This window comes from Urocitellus parryii, chromosome 4 (assembly GCF_045843805.1).
Source record: "Urocitellus parryii isolate mUroPar1 chromosome 4, mUroPar1.hap1, whole genome shotgun sequence".
Classification (NCBI taxonomy): domain Eukaryota; kingdom Metazoa; phylum Chordata; class Mammalia; order Rodentia; family Sciuridae; genus Urocitellus; species Urocitellus parryii.
In genome coordinates, this window is record NC_135534.1 from 66,825,509 (window position 1) to 66,853,156 (window position 27,648).

Sequence of the window (27,648 nt, forward strand, 5' to 3'; positions counted from 1 at the left end):
GGATTTTTTTTCTTTAGAGAGTGAGAGAGAGTGAGAGTGAGAGAGAGAGAGAATTTTTTTTTTTAATATTTATTTTTTTGTTCTCCGGGGACACAACATCTTTGTTTGTATGTGGTGCTGAGGATTGAACCTGGGCCGCACGCATGCCAGGCGAGCGCGCTACCGCTTGAGCCACATCCCCAGCCCTTAATTGGATCTTAATTACAATTGCCTGAGATGTTGCAAGGCTCAAATCCAAGAATGTATGTTAAATTTTACAAAGTCTTCTATTAAGATTTCATTTACCATCTTACCAAGAATTCTTAAGCTACTGGCCTCAAACAAATGTACTGGAAGATCAAAGAGGAAGGGTAAGGTAGGGTAAGAAATTTAAATGCTGTCACTTATTTTCTCTTCCTATCCACCAACACCAATGATCTCACACATTTGTTCATATTGGTTCATAATTTATAAAAAAAAAATTTTATCTAAGTTGTGTATCACAACATCCCCACTGGGTAGTATTCCTACTTTCCTTTCTTCTTTTTTTCCCCGCGGAGCTGGGGAATCAAACCGAGGACCTCCCGCACTCTACCACTCAGCTGCTTGCCCAGCCGCAACTCTTATTTTTCGAGAAGGAATGGAAATAGCAGAATGCATAATAAAAACTCCTTTTGACTTAAGCATTTCTACAGCATTCTATATTACCATAAGGACAAAATTTAGAAAACTTTGCTAGAATCTTCAAAAATACCAGGCACTGGCTTCGATCTCACGGCCCTGAATAACAATATACTGGGCGCTTTTCTATCTGTAAAGTATGGGGTGACAAGACCTTTACAAAATTGTTGAGTGATTAAACAAGACCAAAGGCTGAGGGTGAACCTACCACGTTGTAGTGCCTCAAATAAACCCCTTCTGCTTCTTTCCTTTGACAGATATAGCGCCAGATACCATTATCATTCCCACTTCACGTATGCAGGAACCCGGTCGAAAAACCTCCGGTTCTCCTTCTCTACTCGCAACTCCGTTACCCCGAGATCGGGCACGATCTCTGCGATGTTCACTGTTCTCGTTGCGTGGACTATCTCTTCTCGAGTGGTCGTCTAGGCGGCTGGAGGACACTGATATTTGCCCCCACGACGCTGAGGAATCTGATCCTAATCCTCAATCGCCCTTCAGAAACGAAGCTATGTACCTAACCTCGCTGGAGTAAAGGTCGCCAAGAAGCCTCAGCTCCAGATACCAGCGCCATCTTGGCCGCTACGTGTGGCGTCACACGTAGCAGAGAGAGCAGTCGATTGGCTGCAAGACAGCAGCCGAAGGAGAGGCGCGCGAAGCCGGAGACAGGAGGGTATGTGGGAGAAGCCAAAGCCAAAGGAACTACAATCCCAGCCTTCTTTGCGCGTGCGACGGCAAACCGGGAGCGAAAGAGGATGGAGTTTGGATTCGGACCACAACTCCCAGCAGCCCACGCGATGCCTGCCCTTTCAATACGCGAAGGAAAAGAGGGACAGGATGAATGGAGGGCCTTTTGGTACCCGTTCTTCGAAAGGCGGGAAAGGCGAACTACACCTCCCGACCTGCAGCGCGCGGCTGCGCCTGCGCCCTGGTACTTGTCGCCATCTTGCCCCTTCTGAGGCACCGCAAACAAACCCAATTCCTGGTGTCTCCTAGTCTTGGCGGAGGAGCATTTTAGATGAGCCCCGAAAGGCCGGGCAGGTGGGTGACTCTTAGGCAGGGTCCTGGGAAGAATTGGCAAGCAGCCAGGGCAGAGGAGTGCCGAGCCAGGCATTCGGAGCCCGGCTTGGGGCGCCCAGCCCCATCCTCCGTTGTTTCCTAACGGGATCGTGGGGCTCCTGGAGGTGGACTGAGGGGACCTCCGGCAGGCCTGGTGCTGGGATGCCGGGGTCCAGCTCTGGCAGCCTCCCGTCGAGTCCGCTCTGGCTGGCTGTCCCCGCGCCTACTCTTTCTCCGTTGTCCTCTCCGCTGAGGAGGGAGCGCGGCGCGGATGCCGGCTGGAGCCCCTGACACCGGCTGCTGGCTGAAGGGACTTGGGTCTCGCGGGCTTGACATTGGGATCGGCTCTGAGAGGCGCGGGCGCAGGGCCTGGGCGGGCTGCTCTTGTTGTGGTGGTGAGAGAGAGTGCGTGTTTGCAGAGGGGGCGGGGCGGGCATGCCTCCTTGACACTTGAGTGGGGGAGGATTCTACGAGATCCGTGTTCCGAGAGCGGGCTCTGGCAACCACTGCCCGGTTTCTGATGCGCTGCGGCCGGGCGGTGGGTTCTGCTGGCGGGGACGCGTTGGGATGCCGTGACGTGGTGCTCGATTCCGGCGGTCGCCGGCCGCCTTCAGGATCCTATCGGGAGGCGGGGACAGGCTTGTGGAGGGAGAGGATTCCTTTGGCTCTGCCCCTTCTTCCTCCTCCACACCCCTTTTCTTTATGTCATCCTGCCAGCTGCGGCGCGCAGTCCAGTTCTGCTTGCTCTGGGTTGGTTCTGAGCTGAGAGGACTATGGGAAGTAGGGGGAGGGGGGCTCAACTTCGGGCGTAGAGTCGGAGTTAGCAGCCCCAGCACCTGGAACAGGATACACAGTTGTTTTTGTTCAGTGTTTTACTCCTAGGCTAGACAGTGAGCGCATTCATTCATTCATTCATTCATTTTATTCTCCCGCCAGCCATTCTTTTAAATCTGTTTTGCAAATATTTACAGCTGGTCTACAGTGTGCTAAGCAGGTTTTGTGTGAACACCCAGCGCTGTGTCTTTTTGTCTTCTAGACTAGGGAATTCCCAGTAGGAAATAAGTTCCTGGCATCTAAACTTTCGGCAAGTAATGGTTTAAAGACTACAGGGTCTAAATTAATATTTCATGGCTAAGATTTGACGGGAGAGTTCTTTATTGAGTTCCATTAACCCAAGTGACACGCTAGGAACCTTACCTATTTATCTCAAGAGGAAGCTCAGGGAAGTCAACTATCGTGTCCAAGGTTGCACAGGTACACGCGTCTATTTTTAAATTACATGTCAGCCACTATGAAAGAACTTGACATGCACTGTTCTTTAATACTCAAAACAAACTGGTAGTATTTACTCTGTTTCAATAGATTTGTAAAGTGTAGGTTCAGAGAGGTCAGTTTACCCAGGATCACACAACCAGTAAATTGGAACTAGGAACTGACTCTAAAGCTTATGATCTTTCCTGTGATAGTAAACTCTTCAATGGTAATTTAATTTTTCACTTGTCAGAAGTTGGAAAGTGTGGTAGTAAAACATTATTGTGAGACATCTTACTGTTTTTAACTTCTTAACCTGTGGATGGATTTCCAGGTGAGTGGCCTTTGGAATGTACTTTGGTAATTTGCTATTTTGTTTTTACTTCTGGTAGGGAGGACAAGCTCTTTGGGGCTACCAAACAGAAGCAGCAATGCCTGTTGTGTGGCCAACCCTTTTGGATCTCAGCAGGGATGAATGCAAAAGGATTCTTCGAAAATTGGGTATGATTTTCATTTTTGATGAAATGAAATGATGTTTCATTATTTCATGCTATGATGTTTTCCCTTTCAATTTGGATCATGGTTGTTTGTATGGATGTAATATCTCCTGATATACCGCAGATCCTTTGGTGGTATAGTCCTCACTTTTCTTGTTATTTTTCCAGTGCTTAGCATGGCGATTCGTACATAGGAGGTGCATGAATCATCATAATATGAGTAGTTAAGACTCATTGAGAGCTGTTTGACTATTCTGGGTCCATTACACTCAATATCGCACATAATTCTCACTTAAGCCTAAAAGGTAGGGGTTCTTTTTTTTGGTCCTGTATCTTGAAGATTGAAGGTTGGAACCCAAGATAATGCTGACAGTAAGTCTTGGAGTCAGTATTTGATCTAGAGAATATGATTTTCAGTCACACATTAGCATATGTGTGAATTATGTACTATTTTTGTATTCTCAGTTAATGCAAGATTTGCCTTCTTTTCTAACTTATATTTTATTAGTATCAGAAATAAAACACACTTTACATTAATAATATACAATTTAGCGCTTCTTTTTCCTTATAGCAACCTTTCTCAACTGACATTTAGGGAGAGAATTAAGTCCTAATGCCAAGGCATCTATTGTATGTAATGGACTGACTTCTCCCATGCATCTAGAATGGTGTTAGTCATGTGTCATCATTGGTAAAATTTGAGAAAAAGTTACCCAAGTTGTTTTCTGTGTTCTTTGATTCAGATGAAGATCCATAGTTGAGAAATGCTGCCTTAGACTCTAAGGCAGACTTATCACTGAAGTCTCAGGCTAGTATAATAAATGAAGTAAATGAAAAATAACTTGAAAAAGGAAAGCAAATGTGTTGGCAGTGGGTATAAATTACTTAGATAAGGGCCTGTGATGATTCCTGACATCTGAGCATGTTTAAAGTAGTTACTTTCAAACATCACTTATTTGCAGCTAAATCTTTGCTTCAAAGGAAATCTTTGTTGGGAATTCTTGTATTTAAATTAGATAGAATCATCACTATTTTAGCCCTGCCTTCTAATAATTCTTGCCCTTTTTATTTCCCTCCCTCAGGCTACTTTGAGGATTTCAAACCACTTCCTAGTATTGTATTTTAGCAAGTTGAAGAGAGTTATTTTTTCTGGGGGTGTGCTGGAAGATGTCAATCGTTCATCTCTTTAAAATTTTATGCTATATCTCAACTTTTAGTACTAATTTGAAGATCGTTTTCTATGCGCTAGCAATTAACATACTTTCCTATCTGCTGATTATAAGTGAGACTCATATTTATTTCATAACTGAAATTGTTACGGAGGAACAGACAGTAGATTAAATTAGAGTTTCTAGGTTTTGGGGCCTGAATCTAGATGTCATATTTTAATATAAAAATGGTAACCCAGTATCTGTTAAGTCTAAATTTATCCCTAGTTGTTCTCATAAATGGCTGAAGTGATCTATGAAAATGGTTAGTTATTCATGTGACCAAGAAAACCCTACAAAAGCAAGAGGTTAAAATCTTCATGTTCACTTTAAGCATACCAGTGAAGCTGCCCAGACTGTTAAAGGTATGCATACCTGAAAAGCCACGAAGTATCTGAAAGATGTCATTTTGTAGATGTGATGAGTACCATTCTATCATTACAATGCTAGGAGATTTGCCCAGAGCAAACAGGAACTGGATACAGGGTCAGTATCTGGAAAAGAATGCTGAATTTTTGAAGCACATGCTTTAACACACAGTGAATAATGCTGAACTTTGGGGTTTATGTGTAGATTTTCTGGTCTTTGAGTATATCCAGGTGAACAAATTAGTTTAGGATCAGGTTAACCCATTCATGAGCTCCCCCTTTCACATCAAGATGATCCTACTGAAAAGGAACAAGTTATTCCTAAACCAGAAAAGAAGGTTGCATGAAAAAAGAATGTATCAGAGAAGAAACTGAAGAAACAAAAATGTACAGTACAGAAGTAATTCATTATAAAATAAATGCAAATTTAAAAAAAATTAGAGCTGTGTGGGTAATGCTGCTGGAGGAAAACAGCTATCCTACATGGTAATATCATCTTCTGTGACCCTTTGGGAGTGTGAGTCTTCTTAGAGATTTGCCAAAACACTTCCTCCCCACCTGTTGGCTCATTATCATAACAACAAACCTTTGAATTGCCTTCAAATGCTAGCCAAAGGTCCAAAGTTTAGGGAAGTTTCTGGAAGATTCCTTATTTAAAAATCAGTTTTAAGATTAGTTTTGTCCTTTTAAAATAATTATAATAGTTATGTGCTAAACAGATTTTACTTAATTATCAGGAAATTGGTATAGAGAATTTCTTTATGATACACTGAATATACCAGTAATAGGTAAATGCTTTTTACTTTCTGTCCTGTTTCTCCCTTGTCCTATTTTTAAGAACACTCCTGAGCTATATCACTAACATGAGGCTTTATGGACTAGAGTATAATTGAATAGCTGATTTGGCTAAATGGAATGGCTTGAGGGCTTTATAAAAATGGTTTGACTATTCTTTTGTTTTCTGAAGTGTTCTTGTTTATTATTTCATTATACTTACTGTTATTGGGGTTAACACTATAAAAGAATGGCATAAAAAATAATACCATATGGGCTGGAGATATAGCTCAGTTGGTAGAGTGCTTGTCTTGTATGCACGGGGCCCTGGGTTCAATGCCCAGCACCACAAATAATAATAATAATAATAATAGTAATAATAATAATGATAATGATAATACCAGAGGGGCTTAGATTATAGCTCAGTGGTAGATCGCTTACATGGCACCTGTGAGGCACTGGTTTCAACCCTCAGCACCACATAAATATAAAACAAAGGTATTGTGTCCATTTAAAACTAAAAAAAAAAAAAAAAAAAATTAAAGAGTAAAAACAATTCCAAGTTTAACATATATGAAGATTTGAGAAAACCCATGAAAATGGTTGTCAACAAACGTGAAGGAATTTGGGAAGCTAGAAAGGCTTCTTCACAGTGAGTGAATTTCTTGAAGGAAGTGCTATGGATTGCCTAGATGTGATAACTGGTCAGAGTCCTAGTTTTGTTTGTGTGAGGTTACTACCTTCTAGTTTTGTGTATGTCTTTTTATTTAGATTTAAAATGAGACTTGACCAGGATGCGCAGTGGTCAATACTAGCAAGTTCAGGAGGCTCAAACTGAGGGATCCAGGTTTTCGGGTCAGCCTCAGCAATTTAGTGAGATCCTGTCTCTCTCTAAAAAAAAAAGACTCAGATGTAGCTTAGTGGCAAAATGCCCCTGAGTTCAATCCTCAGTGGGGGTGGGGGGAGACTTAAATATTTGCAATATTTTTTTTTCTTTGAAATAGTATCTTGATCATCATAAATTCCATAGGTCAAAGGGAATTTCTTTTTCTTTTTCTTCTAACTTCCTCCTTCCTCTGATCTATTTCTTTTTATGGCATTGCCATTCTAAACACTTTACAAATGGTAAAACTTGACTTTTTTTCTTCTGCCATTACTTCCACAATCAGTCAATTACTTTGCCCTAGCAAATAAAACTTTTTGGGCGGGAATCAGAGACTTTTCTTAGCCTGGCCACAAACTACTTTTCCATATTTTTTTTTAAAAATACATTTTTTAGTTGGAGATGGACATCATGACATTTATTTATTTATTTATTTATTTATTTATTTATTTATTAATTATGTGGTGCTGAGGATCAAACCCAGTGCCTCATATGTGCTGGGCAAGCACTCTGCCACTGAGCCATAACCCCAACCCTACTTTTCCATTTTTATCTTCTTTATTCCCATACATGTGTGAATAAGACTTTTATAATAGTTCTTTTTATATATTTATATAGTTCCCTTGTTCTATTTTAATCATTTTGAGGAATGAACTTTTGGTCCTGTAAGTGTTTTTCGTGGCATCTTATAGTAGTAATATTCAGTGAGTAGTTTGAAATGAATTAGTGACTGTCAGATCAGGCTGGGCAGGCAGCAACCAGTGACTATTCAAGTCAATCATTTTACTTTCTTTAGTGTAAAACTCTCAATTGTAAGTTAATAAATGTTTTTGGAAGTTAACTGAAGTAATATAAAATACTATCTACTCTACCCTCTCTATTCTTTTTCCACATTTGCACCCTCCCATCTCCACTTGGAAACAATTCTCTTTCTGAATAAAGCTTGTGTTTCCAAACTAGAGGATTGTTTCTCTTCTGTGCATTTGCACTGCATGTAAACTGTATCATAATTGCCTAATGACTGGTTTCACTGTAGCTGTATTCTACAGTTAACTCCTCAGGGGCATGGTTTTATCTGGCATATGTGTAATAGAACTCATTATTGATTTGTTGTATAAAATAGTCTATAAATGGGGGCATAAACATTGAGAGTATAGTGAATTCTTTATTTGGTTACCCTCAGTGCCTTTTTGTACTCTATTCTGGGTCTGTTTCCTTGAATTAAGTATTTCCTTTACTATTTCAGAGTGGCAGAGCCTTGTCCTTCAAAAGAAACCGTAAATGTCCATAGTATCTAGTACAGAGTGAACATTCAGGATGGCCGTGCTTAGGGTAATACAGTTGGACCTGACATTTCTGTCTAATGTAATTAGGCTACTCTTCGATATAAAGCTTCTTTTTGACAGAATTGTGAATGATATGAACTGAATGAGGCTACTGGCCTTATTATTGGTATAGCACTTAGTCTGTAGGCATGCCTGTGTTGTATGTTCCACATTTATTGTCTGTTGTGTCAGGCATTGTCATTAGCAAATACTTGTAGCAGATATCTCTAATCTGAATATTTATATCCCACCATTCTGTTTAGTTCAAACATCTGTTTCATAGTGTTAATGGCTGAAAACAACAAATATTATTTCTTTCCATTCTGTAAATTGCTGGCATTATCTGAGCTCTCTTGTATAGCTTTACTTGGCTGAGCTTAGCTGGGGACTAGGTACAGCTGAGGTGACTGCATCTCATCATGTGCCCTTTTTTTCTGGGCTTCTTCACAGATTGGTGATCTTTGGGTTTCAAGAGAGTAAAGCCTCAAGTGCAAGTGCTTTGCAAGCATCTGCTTGCACCCTATTTGTTCATATTCCTTGGGTCAGAGCAAGTCGCCAAGCCTAAAGTCAGTGTGGGAGGATTGTACAAAGGCTACATAGGCTACATAGGCATGTTTCATTGAGAGCACTTAAAAACTTTTGGTTTTATATTTTAACCAGTACTAGAGACTGACAGTTTCATTTCATAATGGTTGTTTCTGTGTGAAGAGTGAAATGAAGCTGTTGGGTATTATAATTCAGTACATTATGCCCCCCCCCTTTTTAAGAATGTTTCATGTTACTTAACTAGACATTTTGATGGTAGTTTTTGTAGATGTAGAGGATCTTAGATCTGGAAGTTACCTACAAAGTTCCTTTTAGGTAAAGAAACAGGTTCAGAGATGAGAAAGGATTTGTCCAAGATCACACACCTAGTAAGCAGCAGTGCTGGAACCAGAATTTTTGTTCCTGAATTTCAGTTCTGAGGCACTTAGAGTATTCTAAACTACCCAGGTGGCAGGCAGAGTATAGTTTAAGTTCTTAGTCAGGCTTAAGGAATTATTTCAAGGGTTCATCAGTGAAGGTACCTTTCAATAATGCTAAGAACTTATCAGCCTAATTATATAACCTAGAACTTATTCCAAGTGTTGGTAGCATGTGAGTTAAAGTTTCTTCAGTGATGATGTGTGAGATTTTTATACCAAAACATTTTACATATGATTGATGTGAGGCAATAGGAAATAAATGCTATAAATTGTAAAAGCTACATTTTAATCTTATTAGATTCAATTTTTGAAAGGAATTTAAAAAATAGTTGCTTTTAACTGATGTTAGGCTTCTAACTCTGAAGTTTAAGTATGCATAGCCATAGTATTAAAATATTAAAGGCCTATCTTGATAAAATAATTTTCTTCTTCTAGAATTGGAGGCATATGCTGGAGTTATCAGTGCACTTCGGGCACAGGGGGATCTCACCAAGGAAAAGAAAGATCTTCTTGGAGAACTCTCAAAAGTTCTTAGGTAAATTATCATAAAAGTTTGGGTGATGTGACTCTAGACATTTCATTTTGAGGGGGTTCATTACTTTTCACTCTAAAGTTGAAGAACAGAGGTATTCAAATTTTTAGTGCTTTGAGATCCTATTTCAGTTTGTGTGCTTCGTTACAGAAAATTGTGTGACTTACCCTTTATTTTGTAATCCACTCAGAAAGGGTATAAAGCAGGCTATTTTAATTTTGGACCTCTTGGGAAAGGAAGATACTTTTGACATAGGTGAAGGAAAGAAAAGGTGGCAGCAAATGAATGTAAGATCTAGAGTTGGAGGGAAGAAAGGGATGCAAGGAAGATACCTGATATGAAAGTGGGTGGTACTATAATCTTACACAAACTGTCCCTTCTGCTTTACTAGAGTGGTACTTGAATCCAGTAAAAAGTTATGGTGAAAGGTATTCTTTGGTACTTTTGTCTTGATCCATTCTAACATCTGGAGCGGTTTTTAGAAAATGTTTTCTAAATTGAAATTTGCTTTCTGCATTTAAACCCATTTTGTCTTTTTTTTTTTTTTAAGTGAAAATATGGAAGAGGCTCGTCCTCTTATTTCACATTAATATAGGGGTATTGTTGAGCCAAATTCTCAGTCTTATTGTTTGTTGTTTATGTTTCCTCATGAATTTTGCTTTTTAGCCGTTTAAATGTTTTGGTCCATGGTACACCTTTAGCTTTAAGTAGTAAAGAATTTAAGTACTTAAAGAATTAAGTAGTAAAGAGTGGTATTTATTTTATTATTTATGAATAGAATGGGTTTTTCTTTTAAAAAAATGTTTAGTATTAACTTTATATGTATTCACTGCAGGCAAAGGATCAATATAAGCACATTTTTACCACTGTTAACATACAAAAATGTAGATGATAGCTGAAGTAATGAGTAATAAAATATTTTTGCCCTGGTGTTAAGTTTCATAGCACATAGCATTATATTGCCACTCTCATTTCTTTATTATGTTCACTAAACATGAATTATGGACACTTAAGCTTTAGGAAAGATCTTAGAAGATTTTGTTCTAAGTCCCAAATCTTCTTTTCATGCATTCAGGCAATCAGCATCATGATTAGGAGGTCATTGAATATCTGTTTGCGTATTTAGATAAATAGAAACTCTGCTAATCTTGTCCATGACCAAAGATTTCTAAGATTTGGAAGTAATGCCTTGATGGATAGCAGGCTGATTTATCTGCCTGTAATTTCTAGTTTACAGCTATTTTTTTTTCTTCAGTTAACACAGAATCAGTATGAATCCTTTTCTAAAACTTTGAAGCATTTAGAGATATATATTAGGCTCTTGTCTATATCTTTTCACAAAACAATCTTGTTTCCTGCCCGCAACAAAATGTTGGTTTAACCATTAATGAAAGTATAGAAGAGAACTGCCTGCTTGGCAGAGTTCTATAATGGCTATTTTTTTTCATAGCATCTCAACAGAACGCCATCGTGCTGAAGTTCGGAGAGCAGTAAACGATGAACGGTTAACAACAATTGCACATAAGTAAGCCATTAGTCATACCACCCTGATTTTTTATGACATAGTATAACATAGTTTTGAAACAGTCTTCCTATTGTGTAGCAGATTCCTGAGTCCTTTATCTTAATAACAATATCTCTATACTCAGGGATCCTGACCATAATGGTAACTGTTTATTCAATTGGTTATATTTTTTGCATTTTGTTAGTAGATAGCTGAAGGCAAGCTTGAAGTACTCAGGTCAAATCCCGTTACAAGGTAATCTCTGTTTAACCAAAGATCAACTCAGGTTAGCAGATGATACACTTACTTGAAGGCTAAGTTCAATAACAAAATAATATGCCTCCTCAAATTGAAAGTCCCTTAGAGGTTCTTTGTAATGATATTTGATATGTATGTAATTTCATAAGTAGGCATTATAACTTTGATATCTGGCTCTAATTATTTCCCATATTTTGAGATTCAGAAAACAAGACTGTAAAAGGTATGTTCTGCTTTTAAAAAATATGAATATATTTTAATTTACCTTAAAAAACCAACAAAATGATAAAGGATTCATATCAAATTCATATCAAATTTTAGATCATTAGAAGTGACAGATGGGTGGGGGGTGGTGGAGGACCGAGAGCAGGAATCAAACATTAATTGAATATGAATGGAGACAGTGCCTCCTAAAGAATAGAGTGAAACAAAATGATCCTTTCATTGTTAATATAAGATGATAGAAACATTTCATAAAATGTTATACTATACTGTTTTTAATTTTTATGTTTTAACATGAAATAAAAATAAAGGAAAAAATTCAGTGCATTTCCATAATGTGATAACTTAAACTTGTATTTAAATCAATTGGCAGAATTTGAATTTACCTTAAAGATCCTTTAATTTTATGTTGTGCTTCACTGTTCCTCATTTTACTTAACACATAAAATGGGGTGCTGTCTTTTTAACAGCATAGTTTGAAAGTTGAGCTGTTAATCCTGCAATTTTGAGATTCTTCAGTGGGAGGTATGCACTGTAGAAATTTGGAAATTTTCTATTAGAGACATTTAGAATTTAGTTGTTAGGGTAACATGGTTGAAACATTCAAATATTAATGTGTTCCTTCTTTAATTTGTTTCCAAACTTTTGAATTGGGATGCTCTAAAAATAATAATAACTGACCTTAGATTCCATTTTGAGAACTGGTAATAGGAAATTTTTGTGCTAGATAATAAAACAGAAAACAACAGTAGCTTGTGTTCAGAGGCACTTAGAGACAAAATTAGTACTTTAGAAGCGTTGGAACAGTATTGTGGGGCAACTAGTTGTAAGTTGATGCATCAGTATCATACTTAAAGGATAACATTTATTTAGTCTCCTTTTCCTTTTTTCCCCTTTAAAGAATGAATTTATCCTTATATTTGGGTGAAAGACCAAGTTACAGGTATGCAAATAGGTTATTATTATTTCAGGCTTTTTCTTGTATTTATTTCCAAATTGAAGCTCTCAATTATTCAGGGGCACATCATTCCATTTATTAATTAACCATGCCCCTTGCTTTTCCTTCTCTTCCCCTCCTCCCCTTCCTAATATTGCCCATCCTTTAGCCATTTTGCTGCTTGGGAGTACCTCTAGTCAGAGGGTGGGAAGGGAGAGGAGGAGAAAATTTTAATTAGTCATTTCACTACTTGTTAGTTGTCCTGGAAAAGATTTGATGGAAGAATTTACTAGTATTTGCCAAAATATTTTTGGATAATATATGGCTTTCTTTAATCTATATGACCTCTCCCTTTCCCTCCTCTCTCCATTAGCATGGATAATTGAGAGTTGGCTTTTATCTGCCTGTGTTTCCTCTTTTTTTCTCTCCTTTCTGATTTCTTTAATATATGAATTTCATTTTTTGAAGAGTTTACTTCAGTGTATAATTTTAAGCTTCTTAGGTCTTTCTATATTCCTGTTTTAATATTTTACATTGTGGTTTTGGTTTGACCAGATGTATTTATTTGGTGAGCCCAAGGGTGAGTGGGGACTGATGACTGCCTTCTTCTGAGAAGTAGCAAAGAGCCTAGTTCCAAAGATTATCTATGGGAGGGCTTCATACTCTTGAGTTTGAAAAAACAACTAGAGGAATGCATCTGAACTGCCTACATTCCCTTTCTCCTCTCTTTTCCCTCCCCCACTGACTACAGCAGTTTAGGCCAGAAAGAATGTGGTTGAAAGGTGATTGGAAAGCCCAGAAGAGATTGAGCACAAAGGAAGGAGAACAAAGGGATCAAAAGTGCGGTGTCTGGGATCAAAGTGAAGCCATGCTTGTGGTTTAAAGCATAGCACGTGTTTATTGTTTAGCACCAGGCCACTTATTAAGTTTGATACTATAATTCAGTTTTGAATTATAACAGAATATTAAAGCTTCAGATTTTTTTTTTGTTGTTGTTGTTGGGCCATTCTTGCCTGCTTCGTCTCTACAGTAAGAATAAAGTGTCTGTCTGGAATTTCTGCCCTCTTTAATCCTTTCACCATCAGTCACTTGTTCCCAGGATACTTGTGTTTCTATATGAGGATGAGAATTTCTTATTGGTGGTACCCAACACACCAAAGGATTGATGTGAGGGTCAAGGTAGTTTCATTAGTATCATTTTAGATTTCTTAGAATAAGGCCTAGAGCAAGGTTTCCACCTTCCTTTGTCCTACTTAGTATAAATAGAGAGGCATGCTTACATCTATACCAAGATATCCCGTGAAGCCCTTCAGTAAGATATTCACAGTTTGTAAATTCAGTTTAGATGACTTGTGTAAACTAATGCATATTTACACCTTCATTACTAAGCAAATAGGAATTTTGATCTAATTCTAACACAGTATTTAATATTTCACTTACTTAAAAAAGTTTGAGCATGCTTGCATGAGTGGAAATTTGGAAGATTTATAGATCTAAAAAGTTGCAGTTGTGCCTTTCGCACCGTAAGTTTGTCTTTTCAATAGCATATATTCATGTGCGTCAGATTATTAATCTTCCATAATTTCTGCCACCATTTAAACAATGCACCAGGTAAGTGTAGATATCACTTTGTGTGGTAACTCACACCACGCAAGTTTATTAGGGATTCTCTAATAAAATGTTAGCAAAATAGAAGTAAGCCAATAAATATTAAGTAGCTTTTAGAATTTTTTCCTTAACCAGTTAGCTATACTCTTTTCTGTCTTATTCATGCCACTTTTGTTTTCCAACTAGTATCAATGTGGATCTTATGTAATTTGTGAGGCTTATCAGGGTTTCAGGATCTCCTCTTTTCTTTGTCTTAGATAGGACTGTGTTACATTATGAGGGAATTTATAGATTTTCCACAGTAACACATGTTGACTCCTCAATTTCTAGAAAGTCCTTTCTGAACTAATGTCCTTCTTAAGCTGTGAAGTAATTTATTCTATTCAGTGAAAGTTGGTAGTCATTAGACAACAGTGCACAAATTGGTGTAAATCAAGGGCAAAAGTTAGACATAAAAGCCATTTGGAAAATTTTATATTTTCTACTTATGTAAGCAGATAATTTCAGCAGCATGTTGTATGCTTGTTGAAGGAGACATTTATTAGTTGTGGGATCTTAGGCAAGTTATTGCACTGGTCTGTAACTCAGTTTCTTCATCTATAAAATACAGATAATAAGACTATCAACTTCATAGATTGTTGAGAGAATTACATGAGTTAATACACGTAAAATGTTTAGAATAATGCCTGATATGAAGTCCTTAATTGATTTTAATTATCATTGCTGCCATCATCATTATCATCATCATTGTCATAATTCCACCGCCCACTAACAAGGGCTTTTGTGTAGTCTATCTAAATCTAAAGAATCAGTGAATATACAGAATCTTAAACTCTAGGTTGGGTTGTATAATCTGTGGTTTCAAAAAAAGTCCAGATATTTCTGATTTTGTGAAGAGATCAATTGTTTCTGGATAAATCATTAGGGTCTTTCATGGAACCAAATTAAGAGAACTGATAATGTCTTTTGATATTGCAATCTCTGGTCAGATTCCTGGAACAAAACTTGCTCAAGAATTTAGGGTAGAAAACTAATAGTGCTGTCTGCCTAGAGACAGTCAAATTGCCTCAAATCTGTCTTAGAGTGAAGGGTGGTATCAACAAATAAATATAAAATAGCAGCAGATTTCTTTTACCATCCTCATATGTGGTCTATTTTTAATAGGAAATTAATATAATAATCTGATGAACATGGACAGTGACACATACTGTCATACAGCTGTCTTCTTCCTTTACTACTTATTAGTTCCCCTCGTTTACTGCCTCAGTTTCCCTTGTTTGAAAGCCTTTAGAACCTCTGGCCATTCAGGCAGTTAGATAATTCTGCAAAAGTTCAGTGAATTCTATCCTTAATTATTAAAGAAAATCTGATTTTTTTATGAGCACTTTTTATTTTCTTGGTTTAAGTATAAAATAAAGTTCTAAGAGTTAGTAGAAATAACAGTTTTTATTAGTGAAAACATTTAAATTAATGAAAACAAAATATTTAGAAGGCAAGAAAAATTTCATATTATCAATTATGTTTATTATAAGATTGAGATTATAGAATAAAATGTATAAAATCTAAGTGTATGATATCCCTTGTATTCATAAGTTTGATCTTGCTTGCTTAAAATAAAGCCTCTCCTATTCATTAAGAGTACTTTTTGTAATTTAAAAAGTTATGTTTATTTGATTCATTTTTAATAATTGAGAACCCTTGTAGCAGCATTTTCTCTTTTGTTTAGTATGTCTGGACCTAATAGCTCCTCAGAATGGTCCATTGAAGGTCGTCGGTTGGTACCACTGATGCCCCGGCTAGTTCCCCAAACTGCCTTCACTGTAACAGCTAATGCTGTTGCAAATGCAGCCATCCAGCACAATGCATCCCTTCCAGTGCCTGCAGAAACAGGAAGCAAAGAAGGTGAGTAGAAAAATAATTCTGTATTAGTAATTACTTTTCCCAGAATTTTCAATAAAAGTTATCTTATTTTTCATCTATATTTGTCCCAGTATTTAAAGGTTATAATGGATAACTATTCTGAAACTAAAAAACTACCAAGTTTTTAGCCTCAGCCCAAATTAAATCTTCCTTTTATTGAAAATGTGAATTATGTTAATATAAAATTGCAAAAGCCTTCTTGGGATGAATTTTTGACATCAGTGTATCTTGTTAGAAATGGGTAGAAGACTTTAATGGAAGGCATTAGAAAATAAATAAGATGGCAAAAGTCATTCAGGTGCTGGAAAAAAAAAAGATACTAAACTAATTTCTTTAGAAAATAGAACTCTCTCTTTTTTTTTTTGTCTTCTGGAATCAATGGTATATACCTCCGATCTGTTCTAGTCAGTGTGCTGAATCCATTACCTGGCAGATGGAAATACTTTCTCATTGTTGTTTAATCTAGTCATTGACACATGCTTTAAAAATTCTTGAATTCTCCTGAGGCCACTAAGAGTCATATTAAATTTGAGACCATATTTAAATTGACTGTAGTAGTTTAGGCTGGTTTTGTAAGACAACAACCCTGAAAACAATGCATTTTGTCAGACTATGAAGAATTGCTTTTTCTTGCCTACCCATGGGCTATGGAGCAGAATGAGATACTTCATGCATGCCAGGTTCTCAAGGAAGCTGTATTTGCAGGGAAGTAGTTATTAGTGTGCAAAACTTAGCCTCCACTTGGTTCCAGCTTTCTCTGTTGTTGGAGAGGCATCTTTCTTCTCTTCCCACTTTTGCCTTTTCCACCTACCAACTGTGGTAGAGTGGAAAGAATATATGATTTCCAGTAGTCAAATCTATATTTGAATCTGAGTTTGCCATTTCCTAGTTTTGTGACTGTCAGCAAGTCTTAGCATCTGTGAGCCTTTGATCCTCTCTAAAATGAGGATTCGGTGGTGTGAAAATTAGTGATAATGTATGGAGAGGATTTGGCATATAGTGCATGGTATCCAGTAAATGGTGCCTATGAGCTATTATTCTTGCTGTTGTTGAGCTGTATCCCTTCACTGAATGACAAAGAGGTTGAAATTTAATGTTGTCATTATTTTAGTGAGTTACTGTTGTACCACTTGGGTGACAAATGACTAGTGAGTTGGCTTATATAAAAGAACCTTATCTTGGTTCTTCTGGAAATTGCTATGGTTAGGGAAGAATTATCCATCACCCCGTCTTTGATGCCATTAGTATTAAAAGGGAATACAAATATGTGTCGTTGTCCAACTCTTGCCATGAATGAAAAATGATTTTCATTTTTTTCTTAGTATAGCTTTGAGTTTGATTTCTTTGTAGCTGTGTTTTCCATTGGCAAAGTCACCTGCAGATAAACTGTTAAATATTTTGGGGAAACTCCTTTAAGTGATGATTTTCAGGATAATATCTTTTAATCCATGGACCTAATACCTAATACTGGCCTCTAATCTCTGATCACATGAAAATAATAAAATTGGCCTGCAATAAAAATAATTTTTCTGTGTGCCTGGGCAATTTTGGTAAAAGTTAACAGCAAACTTTTTTATCGTTCCTTCAGTAGTGGTTTGTTATTCCTACACAAGTACCACGTCAACCCCAACCTCTACCCCTGTTCCAAGTGGCAGCATAGCAACGGTTAAGTCTCCAAGACCTGCCAGTCCTGCCTCCAATGTAGTTGTCTTGCCAAGTGGAAGTACTGTTTATGTCAAAAGTAAGTGATACTCTCAGTGTTATCAGGGCCATCTTGGCTAAATACTGCAGCATAGGCTCCAATTAGATCTGCTTCCTGGAATAAATCATCAGGCCACTATTAGCAGTGGTTAGTTTTCAAAGATTCTAAAGAATTCCTTTCTTACATGTGACCAGGAATATACTGCTTTCAAATCAGTTCTGGGGTTTGAAAAATAACTTCTCTTTTGTTCTCTCTGGGGAATCTGCTTTGAACGTGCTATCCTTCAAGTTTTCACTTGTTTTGATTGTCATGGAATAGAAGTGTGAATAGAAATGGAAAGAATGAGCTTATGTGATTTATTCAATGTCTATTCCTATAATTGTAATCTTTGTAGTGTTTTATATTTCATATAAAATATTATCTAAATGTTAAATTCAGTGAAGCATTCTATAGTCTTTTATATTTCTACTTGGTTGTAACTTTTAAAAAAGTTTTTATTTTTGTGATTTTTAACTCCTTGATTCTACCCTATGTAGCATTCTGATGTGCTGTTAGCTTTTTGTTTTTTTTTCTGTTTTTTTTTTAGTGATACTGTAAAAAGTTATTTTACTTAAAAATAATTTTGTTTTTTGTTTCGCTTTTGATGTCAACTGGAAATCATTAGCATTTGCTTTTCATTTTACTCAATGTAGTTGTAAGGTGAATTTGTAACATTTAGAAGTGAGTTTGCTATTTTAGATAGAGCTAATTCTAGATCATTGTCAGCCCTGTTTAGTGTCTAAACATTAAAGGCATAAAGAGTTACATTTTATTACCAACCCATGAGTTATAATGTAAAATTTTTTGTAAGTCTTCCCTACACCTCCTGTGTAGGTTGCTATGTATATTTCTAATTTGATTTTTAAGAAGTCTACAAATACAGTTGAGGTTTTTAGTGCATAAAGAATAAACTGAGAGCCTTGGACTATTAATAAGTTTATAATTGATTTCTGTGGATTTAGCCAAGGTGGTCTTTTAAAATAACTCTACAAACCCAATTTTTGACCATTAGTTTTTAAACACTGGAAGTGAATTCCAACATGAATAGACCATTTCACAAAGCATGCAATTTTAAATAAGAAGTATATTGCTTTATACTCAGAAATCAGACTAAATGACATCAGTTTAGGATACAATCAATTGTTGATTTACCTAACTTTGTATGTGTAAGGCGCTATACTGGGGAAACCAACCCGTAAGATTTAGTTATTTCCTTCTGGGAGCTTTTTAATAATGGGAGATATGCCCATAAGTAGTCACATTGCCATGTGATAAGTGGTACAGAAGAGAATTTACAAAGTGCTTTGTAAGTTCTGAGGAGATGTAGATTAGCTTTGCTTAGAGGAGTAAGGGAAAGCTTCACTAAGGAAATAGTTTGCAGGATGATGAAGAGGTCTTTAATGGTCTTTGTTTTTCCCCAAAGAACAATCCTACATAGAGACCCAGAAATTGAGTATCTCTGGGGAATGATGAGTAGTTCAGTATGCCAGGATTATAGAGGTGTCCAGGATCAGATGCACAAGGCATTATGTTTTTGGAAAGATATGGGGCCTTTAATGATATGGTAGTGATTTTGTGCCACATCTTACAGGGAGCTAAAACTACTAAAGAATTTTTAGGCAGTGAATTTGTCATGATTAGATGTGAAATTTAGTAACCAGTAAAAGGATGGAAGGTAGAATACAGGTGGAAAGACTGGAAATACCAACATCTTTTAGGAGGTGATTGCTAAAATACAGGCAGGAGGTAAGAAGGCTTGACATGGAGAAGTGGCTAGAAAAAAAGAGGGAGAAATTTCAGGGCTCCTTGGTTGTTTGGACAAAAGGCAAAAGGAAAGGTCAAGGATGACTTGATCACAAACAGGTTTTAAAGATAAGTATAAAATACAGTATTAGTTTGATATAAATATAACAATATTATCATTGCCTTTCAGGTGTTAGCTGTTCAGATGAAGATGAAAAACCCAGAAAACGAAGGCGAACAAACTCCTCTAGCTCCTCTCCCGTTGTCCTAAAGGAAGTTCCAAAGGCTGTTGTTCCAGTCTCAAAGACCATCACTGTGCCTGTGAGTGGCAGTCCCAAGATGAGCAACATCATGCAGAGTATTGCCAACTCCTTACCACCCCACATGTCTCCTGTGAAAATAACCTTCACCAAACCATCAACACAAACGACAAACACAACAACACAGAAGGTATGTAGTGGAGGGAGTCTCTACCAGTTTTTCTTTCCATCGCTTTGGGAAAGTATGATTTTGATTTAACAGACTTGCACGGAGTGCTTACTGTGTGCTTGGCATTATGCTGGGAATGTTCACATGTCTTACTTGTTTAATTCTGCATGTAAAACTTGAGATAGGTATTATTATTTCACTTTTTGTATATGAGACTTAGATGTGGAATGATTTGCCTAAGGTGACATAGCTAGCAGGTATACTTCTAGACTTGTGCTCTATTTGATAATTGTAATGTCTTTTGGAAAAAATTTGAAATAAAAAAGTTTTTTGAACTTAACAGTAAGCTTACCTTTAGGAACTCATTTTTTTTCTCTGTCAGATAATGAAGCTGTCAGAATAGGTGTTTCTTAGAAAAATGGAGGAGTATAATTAAGTGAATAATTGTTATTTTCTTTTTTATTCTTTGAATGCTATCATGAATGTGTTCCTAAGCTCTTCCCTAGGTATGTTTAAGACCTCAGTATTCTGTCAATTTCATGTTATTAGAACCCCCAGTCTTCCCACACTAATGTGGACTCATGGCTTTCTAGGCTTGTTGTGCACCTGTATTTCTGGAATCTCCCTTTACCATCATTCTGATCGTCCCCTCTTTTAGTTTATGCATTCATTTTTCTAGAGCATATTTTCTAGTAGTTTTCTGGTGTATGGGTAGATGACAAGTCAATTTCTTGAGACTTTGCATGGTAGAGTGCAAAATTTTTTTTTCCTACCCTTTCACTTTCCTAATGGTTTAGTTAGGTAAAGTGTTGTAGGCTGGAAATCATTTTTCTTGTAGGCTTTTAAGATATTGTTCCATTGGCTTCTGGCTTCCACTGTTGCTTTTGGGAAACCCAGTGCCATTCTAATTTCAAATCCTGTTGTCTTTGAAAACTCTCAATAACTTTCAGAGTTCTGAAATTTCAAGGTAATGTTCTTTGATTTGGATCTTCATTTTATCCATAAGCTTGTATCCTCAGTGAGCCTTTTCATTTTAAATATTTATGTTCTTCAGGACTCAGACATTTCTTGAGTTACTTCTTTTTTTTTCCCCCATTTCTTCTTTTTGCATCATCTATTATTTAGGATGTTGAACTACCTGAATTGATCCTGATGTTTTCTTATTTCTTGTCATTCCCATTTTCCATTTGCTTCCCCCACTCCCCATTTTTGCATAGTTGTTAAAAATTTGAATTCTGGAAGCAGACTTTGTGGATTCGAATCCCAGCTCTTGCCACTTCTTAGATATATAACTGTGGGAAAACTAAACTGTATAATAAAAATTCTTATCTATAAAATAGAGAAAACAATATATTTTTTAGGATTTGGGGATATAAATAAATGAGATAATTTATGTAAAGCTATTTGAATACAGCCTAGTGCATAGTAAATGTTCTGTAAGTATTGTTAGTGTATTCTGATCTTTTAACCTTCTTCACTATTTGTATGGAATTTTTCATTTTTGCTTGTCATACTTTTAATTTCTAGTAACTCTTTCTTCTTCTCTGAAAGTTCCTTTTTTTAATTGAAATAGCATGTTGCTAAAGATTCTATGAAAGCTTAGAATCATTGTATTATTTTACTTGATGATATTCATGATAATTTTTTTCACGTTCTGTATCTTACTTGTAAGTTCCTTTTTATCTATTTGTTTTGATCTTTTTCATTTCAGAATTTCCTTAAGTGTCTGGCTGTCTATTTATATATGAAAGTGGGAACTAAAGAAGACAGAAATCTGTCTATATGAGTGGGGCATGTTGACTGGTAACTTTTTAAATATTTTTTTAGTTGTAGGTGGACACAATACCTTTATTTTATTTATTTATTTTTATGTGGTGCTGAGGATTGAACCCAGTGCCACATACATGTGAGGCAAGCACTCTGCCGCCGAGCCACAATCCCAGCCCCGACTGGTAACTTTTTTGTGAATTTTCCTAGCGGCTGTTTTGTTAAGAAACACTATCTTTTTATCTCCAGCACTTGTCACTGTTTTTTAGGGCTTTTTTTTTTATTGGTCAGATTCCTCAGAGAAGAATCTTCCAGTCTCCTGCCTTGAGCAGTATAACTCTAACTGCCAGTATTTGAGATTAACTAGAAGAAGAGGTCTGGATAAACTCATTATATTGACTTGACTTAATCTATTTTCAGGATAACACCAGCCCACCTCAGCTATATCTAGTGTTATCAGATTCCTTCAGATTTAGTCCTTCTCTTGAGACAGTGAAGTCCTAGTCTTCCTTGAGATTTTTAACTAATTTTCCTCTCTTTAGTCCCACTTTTATTCTCACTTCAGAAGTGTCTGGTGTTCTTAATTCCTGAGTCTTTCTGGGATATTCAGGGGTTTTTTGTTTGTTTGTTTTTTTCTTGCTCTTTTGTTTGCTGCCATAGGTTCCCACTTTCTTGGGTATGCTTGATCCATTACTTGTCTGTTTTGCAGTTTCCAAAACTTTGTAGCTGTGTCTCCCTCTCTCTTTTTTCTTTTAAGATAACATCTTACCATGTTGCCCAGGCTGTCCTTGAACTCTTGGGGCAGAAATGATCCCCCTGCCTCAGCCTCCCACTTAGCTGTTTTTTGTTTTAACTCTACAAGATTTATGTGCTTTTTCCCCCTTAATAAACAAACAAACAAATAAATAAATACAAACCCCACTGTTTTAGAGGGATTATGGGGAAGGAGTAGACATAAATTCTGTTCAGTGCATGGTATTTCCACTTTCGAATCTTTAATTTCATGATAACTTTATTAGAATCTCTTTGAGTTTTCTGAAACAATATCATTACATAATATATAAATTATTCTTAATGACTGGAAGTGATAAATGGAGCTGGTTTTATTTTCAGTCCGAGGATAAGTGGTTATAGTATAGTATTAAAATCAAGCAAGAAATTTTGTTTCAGGAGTCTTGGGTTGGAAATCCAGTTTTCCAGCGTGAATTCAGATAAATCAGTCTTTCTAAATCTTTTTCTTTATCTTTGAGATGAGAGTAATGCCCATCTTAAGAGGTTTTTGTGAGGATTAAATGAGATTGGGTAAAGTGAAATATAAGGTATGTACTAAAAGAAGGTTAGCTTCCTTTCTGTCTCTTTCTAGGTGTTTTATAGAAAGTAGTGTTTTGTTTATCTACACTGTTGGCAAGGAGTTATTCCAAATTAAGTAAGTTTATCAGTTTTCCGAAGCTTATGGCTTGATGTGTTAAAACTAACTATTTTGATGAATCTTTAAATGTCATACTGAGCATAATTTTTATATTTTATTTGATGACACTTAAGATAATCCTTCTGAATGTTACTTGTTATATAGTATTTTAGTTCTTGTTTTCTGAGCTGGTCCTAGATTAGGTGGCATTAGCCTGCTATATTTTGAATTGCTAAGGCTATTTACTGTAATGTTTTTACTACCTTTATTACTGGATCTTATTATATCAGTAGTAATTCTCTCTTCCTGTCTTCTATTTTTAAAAATGTTGTATCTGAGAAATAGCATAGTAACCCATAGCTAAAAGAGCACCTATCTCTGATTCATATCCGTCTGCTCCCTTACTGTGTTTTATTTTTATTCATTATACTTATGAATAAAATGACACATTATAGTTTAAACTTGCTTATTTTCTATTTCTTCTATATAATATATGCTACTGAGGATGGAGACTTTGTCCTATTCATCACTGTATTCTCTAGTGTTTAGAATAATGCTTGGTATGTACTAGTTGCTAATTAATATTTGTTGAATGAGTGAATTAATTAAAACGAATAAATAGATCTGGTTCCAATACTAGCTCTGCTACTTCCCTAGAGCCTCAGCTTCTTTGTAAAATAAAGATAATAATAGTACTTCTTGAGTTATTAGGAGAATTAAAAGGGATGATTCTTGGAAAATACTTAACATTGTACTTTATGTCACCTAACATTATTAACTTTACAGTCTTTCTTTCTTGGTAGACTCATGTAAAAATGCTTATAATAGCTGGGGTTCATGTGTAAGTGATGCCTGTAAACTAAGTTTCTTTTAATTCATTGATTTTAGTATGTCTTTATTTTATTCTTTCGAATTTTCAGTTGAGAGTGGGTAGTTAAGTTTATCAGGCTTGTGGTACTTTTAAGACGGCACATTTATCTCCAAAGTCACTTATGAGCCATACCATGAAATTTCAGATTCAAAATCTTAGATTTGTTTACTGTATTTAAAGCTAAACATTAAAGGGAGATTAAAAAAAAAGACTCATTTATTCTACAAGTAATTATTGAGCATCTACTAAGTTCCAGAGGTAAAACTCTTCTACTTCATGTGTACTCAGTGCCATCAGTTTTATTATTTCTTGGTCAAGTGAAGCATGGGTTGGACTACTAAATATTCTGTGGCTGTTTTATTCTTTTGTTGTCCTTTTGCTGGGTAATTGGATTTCCTTGGAATCTATCCAAGGCTGTTGTCATTATTGCATTTGCCTTGAATTTCTCCCAAATCTTGTATAAGTCAACTTAGGCATTATTTTAGGTAAAGTGACTTTTAAATTAAGTATAATTATTTATCAATTTGTGGACTTTATTCAAATTCAGATAAGTTGTTCGTTTTCAGAGTAGACAAATCTCCACCTTTAATTAATGTGGTGCCTTAATTTTAAATATAACATTGGTACAGCACTGATATAAACAAAGCAGCAGAATATAGCTTTATGCTTTCATGTGCTTGATTGATATTTTTCATTTTGTCCTTAGGGTGCAAGTCCCAGCACTCTTAAGGAGTTTTTGTGAGTGCTAGAAGGTCAGTAATTTGAATTATGGCCTGAATAAACTGTTTGGTTCACTTGGTTTCAAAATCCCTTTACTTCCCTATTGTAACAAGTAACTTTAAAGTGCAAGTAGATTTCCCCATGGTGGATCTCTAATTTTGGGTAGCGTCTTTACAGATCAGAAATCATCTTGCACAGTGATCTCAAAATATGCTTTATCATTTGTATCTATAACCTAAAATGTGCTCTTAAAGACTCCAGATTTATTTTGCTGAAATTTTTGTTGTCTTAATGTTATAAGTCTACATGCATACTCTTGTTCTGAAATTGCAATATATAACAAAGTGATCTCTTCCTTTTCCCTTGCCCATGACAGAAATTGCTAATTAACTGAGGCATACTTTCCTGCCACACTGTGGTTAAATGCTCTTCTGTATCACAGTCATTATAAACATTGTGTCTCCAGGAAGATACTACTACTGGTTTAGAATTGACAAAAGTGAAACCTAATGGCTGTTGCTACTCTAAGTTTGGTTGTAGTAGTAGCTATGAGTTTTTTGGATTTTAAGGGGTAGTAGAATTTGGAGTGAAGATAAAGAAAATGTTTTTAATGAAACAAAAATGAAGCACATTTAAATACATTTCCAGATTGATTTGATACATAATGCCTTTACTGATAACCCTTTAACATTTATTATGTAGGAATAATCTACTAATAAGTACTGTTTGTTAACTGCCAAATATTGACCACCTGCTATGTGCCTAGTAAATGTTTTGCATGATTATTTTTTCTAACCCTTGTAATGATTTTTGCAAGGTGGGCATTATTATCCCCATTTTATAGATGAAAAATGGAGACCAGAGATTTTATCGTCTAGGGGCCTGCCATTTCTAAGTGGCTGAGGCAGGATCTAAGCACAGGTTCATTTGACTCTTATGTTTATAGTCCTGTTATCCTATTGGTCGTCTTCTCAGTTTGCATGATGGTTTCTTGGTGGTTGTTTTGTTTTGTTTTGTTTTTTTAAATACTATGTAGATATTTGCTGATAAAGGTGCTTATTATTCAAGACCTATCTTTCTTGACTCCTCAAATAATTACTTGTAATGGACAAGTACTTATATCTTGCAATTCTTTATAAAGCTGAAAATAAATAACATTATTATAGTTGAAGCTTCTTTGAGATGCAGATAACTGAGTACAGACTTATTTAGTACATTTTGATTGATTTAACTTCAGGCTTTCTTTACGACCAGTGTAAAAATGAAAAATAATTTCTCCCTTAAATTCTTGGGATTTTTCAAAACTTTTTTTTTTTTTTTTTTCTGTGCTGGATAGGTAAAGATAATGTCAGTGAAAGAAGAGGAAGATACTCTGTTCTGTTTTGGAAGAAGATACTCTGTTCTCTTTTGGATATTGCTAAAGGAGCATTTTTTTCACCTCAGAGTAAAACTGTGATACTACAGATTTATGAATAGTTTTAGGGTTTTCAATTATACAATGGGGATAATAATAGTATCTGTATCATAGGATTGTTGGCTTATTTTAAAAAGCCAATATATGTTAGCTCTAGGAGGTATTCTCTTTTCTATTTTTTTCCTCATCTTGCCATTTCCATTCATCAACCAGTTTTATTTTCTCTACTTCTCAGAATAATCTGAATTTGATAATTTTTTTATTTGTACTATGAAAAACTTGCCTAATCTACTCCAGTAGCTTCTCACTGCTTCTCTTCTTACCTCTCACTACATAGCATCTAGAGTAATCTTAAATATGAAACCCATTTTGTTGTTTCTTTATGTAAAATGCTCCCATAATTTCTCATTATTCTTAGTATAAAATCTAAATTCTTTAGGTTTCAAATTTGATCTGGCCTCTGCTTACTCTAATCTCTCCTTGCCCTATATGCTTTTACTACACTTCCTTTTTTTTCTGTTTATAAATACATTGCTAATTCTGACATTAGGTTTTTTATTCAATACTGTTCTCTTAGTTTGAAATGCATTTTCTCAAAGCAATCTACAATTTTCTAGCCGTATAGGCTGTAAACCTTGATGTCTTTTTCCTGCCTTTCTTTTTGCATTTTTCCATACCAACCTATGAACAAATTCTGTTGGTTTTTCCTTTAAAACATATTCAGAATCTGTTCACTTTTTATGACTTCCACTGCAAACACTTTGGTCATCATCATTTCTACTTCATTTATTACAAAAGTTCCTAATTTGTCTCTGTTTCTACCTTCACTGCCCTCCTGTACTTTCTACCTATCAGATACAGTGACACTTAAAAAAGAACAACAAAATCTTATTTGTTAGAACAGCTTTAGATTTATAGAAAAGTTAAGAAGATGGAACAAAGAGTTCTCATACACCTTATACTATTTCCCCTATTAATATTTTTCATTATATGAAACATTGTTGTAATGAATAATATTAATGCTTTAGTATTAACTGAAGTCCATAGTTTATTTAGATTTATTTGGTTTTTACTTATTGTCCTTTTCTGTTCCAGGATTCCTTCCAGGATTGCTACTTTGTATTTAATTGTCATGTCTCCTTAAACTCCTTTTGACTGGAGTTTTTCAGACTTTCCTTGTTTTAGATGACTTTAACAATTTTGAAGAGTACCATTCAGATATTTTGTAGGATGCCTCACTATTAAGATTTGTGTGATGTTTTTCTCATTATTAGATTAGGGTTATAGGCTTCGGGAGAAAAACCACAGAAAGAAAGTACCACTTTCATCTCATCCTGTTGAAGGTATAAAGAGTCATCATGGTTTTACATGACCTAATCCATCATTACCTCTTTGTGGTTGTCTCCTACTGCTCTCTGCCATATAAATTTCAATCATATTCTTTAGGTTGTACCAAGCTCATTTCTGCCCTAAGGACTTTGTGTTTGCTACTACCTGTACCATCAGACACTCCTCTAGATAGAAATACGGTTCATACACCTACCTCCTGCTTTCTGCTCAAATGCCATCTTAAAGAGAGGTTTT

The 27,648-nt window shown here is 35.9% G+C and overlaps 1 protein-coding gene across 1 annotated transcript in view; it reads left to right on the forward strand.

Moving 5' to 3' along the window:
* Nucleotides 1–1,594: 1,594 nt before the first annotated feature.
* Nucleotides 1,595–27,648, forward strand: part of Emsy (EMSY transcriptional repressor, BRCA2 interacting) — an 83,951-nt gene continuing 57,897 nt past the window's right edge. The window contains exons 1-8 of the mRNA XM_026387298.2: nt 1,595–1,701; nt 3,363–3,471; nt 9,426–9,525; nt 10,973–11,047; nt 12,408–12,449; nt 15,778–15,953; nt 17,560–17,712; nt 19,646–19,905. Of these exons, the coding sequence (XP_026243083.1) occupies nt 3,402–3,471; nt 9,426–9,525; nt 10,973–11,047; nt 12,408–12,449; nt 15,778–15,953; nt 17,560–17,712; nt 19,646–19,905 (876 nt within the window). The 5' untranslated portion in view covers nt 1,595–1,701; nt 3,363–3,401. The remainder of the gene's footprint in view (nt 1,702–3,362; nt 3,472–9,425; nt 9,526–10,972; nt 11,048–12,407; nt 12,450–15,777; nt 15,954–17,559; nt 17,713–19,645; nt 19,906–27,648) is intronic.